This window comes from Poecilia formosa, unplaced genomic scaffold (assembly GCF_000485575.1).
Source record: "Poecilia formosa unplaced genomic scaffold, Poecilia_formosa-5.1.2 Scaffold790, whole genome shotgun sequence".
Lineage (NCBI taxonomy): Eukaryota > Metazoa > Chordata > Actinopteri > Cyprinodontiformes > Poeciliidae > Poecilia > Poecilia formosa.
In genome coordinates, this window is record NW_006800729.1 from 41,200 (window position 1) to 51,882 (window position 10,683).

The window sequence follows — 10,683 nt, forward strand, 5'->3', positions numbered from 1 at the left end:
ACATAACACCTGTCACAAACATGACATAACACCTGTCAGGAACATCAATAAGCCTTCATGAATATTTATGACTGTTGTCATAAAGCGTCATTCGGTAAATTATGACACTTTTAAGGCAAACTTAAATGAAAACTTTGATTAAAAGAGTCATTATTTACACACATCATAAAGACTCCTTCATGTTTATCACAGTCTTATTTTTATGTTTAGTTCATGTCAGTCTTATGCTCACCTCTTCAGATAAAATGTTCTCAGATTCCAGGCGTCTGTGAACGCAGCGCTGGACAGACACAAGCCGGAGGTGGTGGAGCTGCACGTGTCGCTGACGCCGGCCATGAGGGCCATCCAGAGCTCCATCCTGGACATCATGAGCGCCTGCCTGAAGGAGCTGAAGCGCTACAACCCCAGCCTGGAGGCCGAGGACCTGTCGCTGGAGAACGCGCTGGGGAACGGCTTTGAGAAGGTTTCTGCTGTGGAGCGAAGCTCGTTTCTCCTGCTCAGCCGCCTCCACGTTCCTTCATGGTCTGCTTCTCCGTCTCCAGACGATCCGTCACTACCTGGACCCGCTGTGGCACCAGCTGGGAGCCAAGACCAAGGCGCTGGTCCAGGACCTGAAGGTCCTCCGGGTTCTGTTGCTCTACCTCACCCAGTACGACTGCGTCACCTTCCTCAACCTGCTGGAGTCGCTGCGCTCCAGCCAGAAGACCTTCGGCTCCAACTCAGGTCAGACAAACTAAACCACCTTAAAACGCACCGATCCACTTCTTCCGATACCGATATCTGAGGTTTAGTATCGGCTGATACCGATCCGATACAGAAAAGCAGATGAACTGACATTTCTGTTTTTAAACATAAATTTCCTCAATTACAAATTTATTTGATAATTCTGAACCAGTTCAGCTAATTAAACCTCCATTCTGGAACCGAGGACCAGATTTATTACAGATAATTAAAATACAGAGGTTCAAAAACTAGATTCTGGTTCATTAACATTTCTGCTTTGGAGTAACTAGAACTATAAATATAGATCTGCTTTTACTCAACACAAATCGTCTGGAAAAAAACAATCAGCACAAATAACTGAGAAGCTGTAGATCTCCTTATGGCTACAGACATGATAAAACTCATCGGTTAGAATGTCCTAGTAAAAGTTCAGACCTAAATAATACTGAGGATCTGTTTAAGACGTGAAAACGTTCATCCTCTTCATCTTCATCAGCTGCTTTGTGCTTAAATCCCAGAAACACCCGGCAGGTTTCACGTGAGGCCTGAACGTTTCGCTGCTCTGACTTTCCTCCTTTGGTCCTGTCAGGCTGGCTCTTCCTGGACTGCAGCACCGCCATGTTTGTCAACGCCAGGAGCCGAGTGTACCGCTGCCCCGACGGCGGAAAGAAACCCAAACTGACCGCCGAGGACCACAAAGGTACAACTTCCTGTCTGCGACCCTCACTTCCTGTCTGCAACCCTCACTTCCTGTCTGCGACCCTCACTTCCTGTCTGCGACCCTCACTTCCTGTCTGATTTTCTGAAGGTCAGCGTGTCGCGGAGGTCAGGCGGGAGCTGGTGCTGGAGAAGAGTCCGAAGTGGGAGGTTCTGACTGAGGTTCTGGACGAGATCAGGAAGGAGAACCAGGAGGCTCGGCCAGGTGAAGCAGCTGGTGAACTTAAACTCTCTAAAGGTCACAGATAATAACGATAAAGGTTTTGCACTTTAATTTCTTCTCAAATGTAGAATTATTTCTGGAATGTTCCCACAGAGGTTCAGGGAGTTTTTGGTTTAGCTTTTAATCCAAATATCTTAGTAAACTTAAAATAAGATAAAACTGACTCATAGTAACTTGTCAGTAAGATGGAGGAGCCGGTTCAGTCAAGAGTCCTTCAGGCTCTCGTTCCATTAGCAGATTATTTCAAATGTTTTGTTCTAAATAATCTACCCGTGGAACTAGAACTGTCTTCTGCTATAATAAAATAAAGATATTTATTTTATTCTGCATGTTGGGAACTGGAGGATGTTATTTCCAGAACCTGTTGCGTTTCCATCACTGAACAGAAACAGCAGCTGTGAAACGTTTTCTGTTTCATTAGCAGAATATTGACAGAGATTTGGTGACGTCTTTAAAGAAACCCGAGTTTTCTCTGCGGTTTTAGTTAGTGCGCCCTGTGGAGGGGGTGTGAATACTTTTTCCTGTTGCAAACAGGAAGTCTGTCTCTGCGCCTGCAGGTCGGGTTCTGATCTGCGCCAGTGACGACCGGACCTGCGCGCAGCTGCAGCAGCTCATCAAGCACGGCTCTGATTGGCTGCTGAACCGGCTTTACGCCCGGACCGTCGGGAAACGGGACCCTGCTGCAGCGGCCGCGACCTTTGACCCAGACTCACTGAAGAAGGGGAAAGGTTGGGTGAAAAAAGGAGGGAAGGGGAAAGAACCGGCGCAGAAACGAAGCACCAAGACGGGGAAAAGCCGAACTTCTCTGACCCTGACCCAGATGATGAGGAAGGACGAGGAGGAGGAGGAGCCGGGCGGCGATGATGATGAAGATCACCTGATGGAGGAAGAGGAGGAGCAGCTGAACCTGAATCTGTCGTCTGACTCCTACTACGGCGTCCTGAAGGAGCCGCTGACAGTCATCCACCCTCTGAGAGGCTGCTCCGACCCGCACAGCCTGACCCGGGTTCTGCAGGAGGTCCAGCCCGCCTTCGTGGTTCTGTACGACGCCGAGCTCAGCTTCGTCCGCCAGCTGGAGGTCCACAGAGCCGGCCGGCCCGGGAAGCCGCTGCGCGTCTACTTCCTGATCTACGGCGGCTCCACCGAGGAGCAGAGGTACCTCACGGCGCTGTCCCACGAGAAGAAAGCCTTCGAGCTCCTGATCAGGTCAGAACCGGGCCGAAGAGCCGACCTTTGACCTCGCCGCCTGTCTGAGTGTGTATATCTGCTCACTGTCTGTGTGTGTATGTCTATGTAGAGAAAAAGCTACCATGGTGATCCCAGAGGAGAGAGAGGGGCGAGAGAACACCAACCTGGACTTAGCCAGGAGTTTAGAGCCGGCCAACAGCGCCACCAACAGCAGGAGAGCAGGTCCGTTTGGTTCCCGCAGCTCATCGTACCACAAACTGCAACATTTTCATCGTCACAAATCAAATCAAAGCAGAAATGGTCTTTTTTTTTTCATGTTCACACAGAAAATCAGCAGTAAAATGTTTCTGTAAATCTGAAATCCTTTCAGAAACTTTAAAGCTGCAGTTTCACTTTTATAAAACCATGTTTTTAAATATTTATTAATCTGTGAGAAGATCAGCCTCCTCACTGAGCTAAACAACCAATCAGAGCCAGGAGGCGGGGCTTAGTGCTGTCAATCAGGCTCATGTATTCACTGCTAAATCTACTAATTTTGAAAAATTAAACATTTAGGATAGCATCATTAGTGGCTATGCTAACTAGCCTTAGCATTCACAACATGCTATGCTAGCTTCAGTGTAGCAGAAAGCAGGGCCATGATTGACGGCGCTAAGACCCGCCTCTTGGCTCTGATTGGTTGTTAGCACTGGGAGAAACAGATTTCCTGTCAACCTGGTGACGTTTCAGTAATGTGTAAAAATGAAGGCTGTCCTTCCTGCCTCGGCCTGCAGGGGGCCAGGAGCCGGGCGCTGCGCCCTCCAGGGTCATCGTGGACATGCGGGAGTTTCGCAGCGAGCTGCCGGCACTGCTGCACCGCCGCGGCCTGGACATCGAGCCCGTCACGCTGCAGGTGGGCGACTACATCCTGACGCCCGACACCTGCGTGGAGCGGAAGAGCGTGAGCGACCTGATCGGCTCGCTGCAGAGCGGCCGGCTCTACACGCAGTGCCTCGCCATGACGCGCTGCTACCGGAAGCCGCTGCTGCTGATCGAGTTTGACCCGGCCAAGCCGTTCTCCCTGACGGCCCGCTCCGACTTCCACAGCGAAATCTCCTCCACCGACGTCTCCTCCAAGCTGACGTTGCTCACGCTGCACTTCCCCCGCCTCNGTTTGGGTTTATTTAGATAAAATCGTTTCTGAAACTGATCCAGAGTTTATCATTATAAAATATTATTATTATTTATGCATGTGGACCTAACGTCTCCTCCAGCAGCCATCTTGGCTGTAAATCAGGCCATCATCATCATCTTTAGCCTTCCCTGACTCCTCCAGTGTTTGGACCCGTCTGGTTCTGATCAGGACTCAGATGGCCGGCAGAGATCCGGGTCGTTACAGCGTGCCGCGATCTGATTGGCCCAACATTTAATCCCAGTTCTCCCAGGCAGACTGGCAGCGTCCCACCAGTGGAAAGTGTGAGTGGTAGTTTCCCAGCAGAGAGCTCTCTCTGCGGCGGCGGCGGCCATGCAGGTGCTGATGTGTCGCCATGTTGGCGGCTCCTCTGCTGCTGTCAGCAGAAACGACGACGCTCATTAAATCCTCCTGAAACCATGGAAACCAGCGGCTCTGGGCTCAGCCTCCTGTCTTAGTTTGACTTGTGGAGCGTTTCTCCTGCTGAGGGATCATCCTGTTAGAAACGCCGCAGGTCGGACCGAGCTCCGCTCAGACCTTCCTGTCACATCATTTATTTTCATAGAGATTAAAATCTGCAGTGCAGCTTCTGGATCAGAACTTTCTGTCCTTCTCTGTTTCATGTCTGATCTGTAATGTTTGTTCTGGATCCTTCACTGCAAAAACACAAAACCTACCAAATATCTCTGTCTAGCTTTTAACACACACACTTAGAATAAGACAAAACTAACTTACAGGAAACTTTTCAACAAGTTTCAAGACCTTGTTTTCAGTTTTCAGTCAGTTGTTTCAGAGCTACAGGAGGCCCAGATGATGAAGAGCAGCATGAAGAGGATGGATTGTATGTGAATGTGGATATGCTGCCGATCTGACATTTGTGTTTTATTCTTATTGTTGCTCCTGCTTCCTAGACTGATTTCTCCTACAGGAAACTAATAAATGATCTTATCTTAATAATTCCTTAATATTGATTCTAAAACGTTCTAGTTACACTGATTATTTTTCACTTATAACATTTTCTCCTTATAATAATCTGCTCTTTTAATTCACTATTAAGAATTTACTGACTCAAAACAAGCTCCTACATTTTACTGTAAAGTTATTATAAAGTCTTATTTTTAGTGCACTAAGATGTTTGCAGTAGAAACAGAAATATCTGGTAAGGTTTTGTGTTTTAGCAGGTCAGTTGTAATGCGTTTAAAAATAGCAAACGGAAACATGCCGCCGAGCCTTTGGCCTCCTAAATCTGAATCCATCGTCTCTGTGTTTAAAAAGAAGCAGCTTTTCTTTTAAATTGCATTGGACCGTGTGGCTCGTTGTGGTCGCATTAATTTCCATGACTGTAGCTGAAAAATACGTAGAAAGAAAAAATGTAAAGGAAAGAACAGCAGCCTGTGACTGAGAAACAGAAGAAGTGATTAATTTAGCTGCAGAGCAGCAGATGTATTAGGAAGTCAGGAGAAATGGTGTGCTGAGAGGCAGCAGAGACCTAGCAGACAGGCAACCTACCCAGTGATTTAAAAGCACTCTGAGGAGAGCCAGTCTGCCTGGCATTCATCACATGTGGAGGTAATCACTTCAGACAAAAGAAATCAGTTAAAGAAAGAAACATTTTAACTAGTGGATGTAATTTCTGCTCCAGTTCTTGGTTACTGATCCACCAGATCAGGATGTTTCTGCCAACAAGGACAGCCTGTGGTTTTATTGGACATTGCAGCAGTGAAAGGAAGCAGCTCAAAGTCTCACATTCTCACAGCAACCTGATGCTAAGTATGTGCTGATTGGAGGAAAAGTCAAAGTAATAGTGGTGGGACTTGATGAACATTTTTAATTGTTTTAATTGTAGGACCTGAAATCAGTTTTTCTTCCACCATATTTTCCTTCTCTTTGTTTAGAGGTTTTTAGTGCTGATGTAAAGTCTCAGTGAATCAGCAGGGATTTGAGCCGCATGAGGAGAGTTTCTGTCTCTGGTGGCTGCAGAGCCGTTCGCATCGCTGCGCCTTCAGCATGGAGTCAGGATGAAGCAGCAACAGGGTGGGGAGGGGCACCAGCCCCAGGAAATTCCAGCAGATAAGTCTGTGGGCTGTTCCTCCTGAGGACGAGTTTCTGTGCCGGTAACCCTCTATTGCCCCCCCCCCGTTGCCCCTCTGTTGCCCCCTCGTTGCTCGTGTTTGTGCCAGACTTTCTCATTCCAGATCTGTGAGGTCATCCCTCTCTCCCAGGTCAAAGGTCACGATGTGTTTGTGGAGCCGAGCAGCAGAACATTTCCGCCGACAGGAAGTCTGTTGGGAAAACGTTGCCCTGCATACTTTGACTAGGCCCCGTGTTGATGTGTGAGCTGAGCTCTGCGGCCCGTTTCTGCTTCTCGTCAGGTTGATGTTTTTCTGCGTTTTCTTTTCGTTTCACTCCTGGTTTATGTTGAAAACTTAACTTTAAGGTTCTGTCGGCTCTAGTGAACCGACAGAACGGAGGGGAAGACGTGGGGCAAAGTCTCCAGGCGGGAATCGAACCTGCGGCGGCGTGGAGGACTGAGCTGAACGCCCAGCGCCCCTGTTTTGAAAACTTTATTAACTGGGAATGCCCAAGTCTCTATTTTAGTAAAACTGGTTGTTTTTATGAATTAATTAAATAAAAAAAAACTTTTTTACATTTTTCATTTTAATGTCCGAGCCCCCAGGAGGCTTTGAGTGATTTATAGGTGCGATTTCAAACCAGAACCGCCATTTGCTTAGATGTTAGCAACTGTTTTCCAAGTTCTGCCTTTTTGTTTCGGGAGCACATTCAAAACACACCTGCTGCTGCAGCCACAAACTAAACCTGGTCGGATTATTAGAGTACAGCTATGAACAGCACAACAGTTCCCCGAGCTTCACAAGGGCATCTTAAGACACTTTCCAGTGGTAAGTTGCTCTCTGTAACAGATTAATATGCGGTTCGGTTCGGTTCTGGTCCAGTGGGGAGATTCTCCATATTTCTCCGCTGATTTGCAGCGACACTCAGAACGGAGAACCTCGAGGTTCTGGTTCTGATGGATTAAATAAACCCAGATATTTTATTTTGTCTTATAAAAAAAAGTATTGCTGCCCCAAACATAATGATAAAGACTCAGATCATGAACTTTATTATTTTTTAAATTCAAACGAAAAATAAAATTCACCTCACACCGAGCTGATATGTAGTTCTGGTGTTTTACACCGTCGGCGCTAACAGCAGCTCAGACTCTGAGCAGCTTCTCTGCTTTTCTCTGTATTCCTGTGAGAGAAACGAGCTGCTAGCAGCGATGCTAACTCACGGTCATTACGTTACAAAATGTAGCGATCGTGTTCCTGTCGCCCCCCTGATTAAACTCAGTTATGATCCTCTGCACTGAGCAGCTCTCCGACAGCAGACGGTGTGTCTGTGAATATAGCCGAAAAGGGAGATGTAACTTCTATTATGAATATAGATTAGCAAAAAATCCTACAAATTACAGTGAAATACTGCTACTTCCTGTGGGCACAGGAAGTAAGACACATAATCGTTTCCCCAGTAAACCTCCAGGAATAAGGTGGATGTTGTCTGTTTTTGTTTTCTTTGAAACATTGATTTTAAATCTGTGTTTTCTGCCTGAACCTCCAAACCAAGTTTAGATTATCGGGTTCTGACTCAGGGCCCCAGACGGCCCCCGGGTCGCGCTTTCTAAGCGGCTCTCGGCTGATCCACGGACCTCTGGTAAGGTGAGGTCAGAGCTGGCCGGAGGTGATGCGTTTCCATGGTTACCGTTTGCTTTCGTCCCGTCGCCCGTGTCGCTCTGTGGTTGCTGCTTCATGACGCGTCTCTGCTCTCCCTGCAGTCCTGCAGCTGCGGCTGCAGCAGCGGCGGACCCGGGAGCAGCTGGTGGACCAGGGCATCATGCCGCGTGAGTAACGCCGCCGGGGGCGTGGTGGCGGCTCCGCAGGCCGCCGCCCGCTCAGGTCCGAGTCGGTAAACGTCTTCCAAGCCGGCCGCCGCAGGAAGACGAGGAGAACTGAACTCTGTGTTTGTGTCGCAGCTCTGAAGAGCCCAGCAGCGTTTCACGGCCAGATCCGCAGCCTGGAGCGAGCCAGGGTGAGAAAACTCCACAGCGCCTCCTTCAGGCTGAACGCGCTTCAGATTTCTGCTCTGAAGGGAAACCATGGAAACTCTGAGTTCATTATCCAATATGGCCGCCGCCGATAGAAAGCATCAGAAACATTTTGTGTTATTAAACCAGAGATAATAAAATCTCTTTAGGGGAATTCTACTTTTCTTTTCATGCCTGAAACGGATGGAGATAAATTATTGATCATTATTGATAATAGTGTTAATCTGAAGTCATTTCTGTCCATAAGAGCAGAAGATCTGCATCTTTTATTTGAGATTTTACTAATTTATTAAAGCTGAGCTCATAAGTTTGTCTAATATTATGTATTGTTAGTAATCAATTATAGTGATGATTCATGGGGCACAGAGACATTTAACCACTTGAGTCTTTTTATAAAATATTAGAAATAGATTAAAAGATGTAAATAATAAATCGATTCCTTTATTAGAATCAAAAACATTTCTTGCCTAAAATGTAATAAAGTTTGAAGCGAAGGATTCGCCTGCAGCTGAACTGATCTGGAGATTATTATTGATTAATAATTGAATGGCTAAAGGTGATTGATAGATTTTCCAGAACTTGAAGCTGAAACTGAACTTCAGGAGTTCTGGTAGAACAGATTTACAGATGAAGAAAACATTAGTTCATTTGTTCTTTCAGCCTTTTCAGCTCCAGTTAAAACTCGATTACTAAATTAGTTGATTATTATTCCAGTGATTGATTAACCAGATGAGTCGTTTGCTGACATCCTGGCTTGTTTTCAGACGGAGAACTTCCTGAAGCATAAGATCCGCAGCCGGCCGGAGCGCGCCGAGCTGGTCCGGATGCACATCCTGCAAGGTGCTGCTGTCCTCCATCTTTGAAGCCGTGTGATGCGTTGCCGTTGCTGTTTTTCTGAGTGCGTGACGTTTTGGCTCCTCCCCCTGCAGAGACGGGGGCGGAGCCGTCGCTGCAGGCGACCCAGATGAAGCTGAAGCGGGCGCGGCTGGCCGACAACCTGAACGAGAAGATCGCCCAGCGGCCCGGCCCCATGGAGCTGGTGGAGAAGAACATCCTGCCGGTGGCGTCCAGCCTCAAGGAGGCCATCATAGGTGAGCCGCCGCCGCCGGGACGCCTCGCCGGGCGCGGCCCAAACTGACGGCTCTGCTGACCCGCAGTGGGCCAGGTCAACTACCCCAAGGTTCTGGAGGAGGACGGTTGCTACGACGCCGTGTCTCCAGAGCAACCGGCCAGCCAGGAGTCTCAGGGCTCCGCCCCCTCACCTGGAGAGAGCAGAGTCCCGGAAACCCCGCCGACAGGCCCGGCGCCCGCAGTACTGCCTGCCATCGCCATGCTGCAGGTCAGAGATGGAGCGCCCCCTGCTGGTTTCAGGAGGATTTACTCTCATGTTTATTTCAACTCTTTTTCTGCTGCTTCAGCCTCTTCCAGGCGCAGACTTCCCAAAGCCGGCCTCAGCCAATGAGCAGCCTCTCACCTGTCCACCTGTCCAGCATGCCCCGCCCACCGCCGCGCCTTCCAAACCGGGGCCGACTCTGGTGAAGGTGAGAACGACGCTCCGCCTCCCCTGAAGCAAAACAAGCGCACCTGGAGTGAGGACAGCCAATCAGATCACTGTAAAATGTCAAATATGACTTATGATGAGGTCACTGTGAAAACACAAAACCCTACCAGGCATTTCTGTCTAGTTTCTAATGAAAATATCTTATTACACTAAAAATAATACAAAACTTACAAGTAACTTTTCAGTAAGATACAGAAGGTTATTTTCAGTCAATCATTGTTAGAATATTGTTAAAAAATTATTTCCTCTGGCAGATTATTTCACCTGTATCAAGGGAATAATCTGTCAATGAAACTAATACTTTTTAAAAATCAATATTAAGTAAGAAGCTGAAAAGTTACTTAGATTAGTTTTATTGTCAGTGTATGAATATGTTTGCATTAGAAACTAGACACATACCTGGTGTAGTTTTGTGTTTTACAGTGAATCATAAACTTCAGTCTGTTTTTACAGGATTGTATGTGATGGAGCAGCACAGCGTCGTCATGGCGATAGGCTGCTGTGTTTGCTGTTTGACTTTCTATTATATAACATTGTTATTGTACTTCCTGCAACAGTATATTATCATTATTATTATCTTTATATTTATTATTTTTAACGCTTTAGGAATGTTTTGTGTGAAGCCTGATGCAGGTCAGTTTATTCAGTTTCTTTTCTGATTAAATTCCAGCAAAGCCAACAGAAAAGTCTGTCTGAGAAGAGCCGCAGCAAGAAGGGCAAAGAGGCCAAGTCGCGCGTGAAGAAGCTGAAGTACCACCAGTACGTCCCGCCGGACCAGAAGCAGGATGCCGGCGAGCCGCCCATGGACTCGTCCTACGCCCGCCTGCTGCAGCAGCAGCAGCTCTTCCTGCAGCTGCAGATCCTCAGTCAGCAGCAGCAGCAGCAGCAGCACTACAACTACCAGACCATCCTGCCGGCGTCGCTCAAGTAGGGGACCACACACACAGAGACACACACACACAGAGACACACACACACAGAGAGACACACACACACACA

The 10,683-nt window shown here is 47.6% G+C and overlaps 2 protein-coding genes across 3 annotated transcripts in view; both read left to right on the plus strand.

Moving 5' to 3' along the window:
* Positions 1–244: 244 nt before the first annotated feature.
* Positions 245–4,001, plus strand: LOC107834831 (DNA repair endonuclease XPF-like; the record flags this gene model as incomplete). Its single annotated transcript, XM_016666756.1, has 7 exons — positions 245–463; positions 543–723; positions 1,313–1,423; positions 1,532–1,645; positions 2,221–2,869; positions 2,961–3,073; positions 3,625–4,001. Coding segments are annotated over 7 exons (1,764 nt in total), but the record flags the coding sequence as incomplete, so codon positions are not given.
* A 3,695-nt stretch (positions 4,002–7,696) lies between these two features.
* LOC103131589 (MKL/myocardin-like protein 2) overlaps positions 7,697–10,683 on the plus strand; it is a 10,837-nt gene continuing 7,850 nt past the window's right edge. For both annotated transcript variants that reach the window (XM_016666757.1, XM_016666758.1), the window contains exons 1-7: positions 7,697–7,920; positions 8,053–8,108; positions 8,889–8,964; positions 9,054–9,215; positions 9,282–9,463; positions 9,543–9,665; positions 10,356–10,612. In XM_016666757.1, coding sequence (XP_016522243.1) covers positions 7,914–7,920; positions 8,053–8,108; positions 8,889–8,964; positions 9,054–9,215; positions 9,282–9,463; positions 9,543–9,665; positions 10,356–10,612 — 863 coding nt within the window. In that variant the 5' untranslated portion in view covers positions 7,697–7,913. The remainder of the gene's footprint in view (positions 7,921–8,052; positions 8,109–8,888; positions 8,965–9,053; positions 9,216–9,281; positions 9,464–9,542; positions 9,666–10,355; positions 10,613–10,683) is intronic.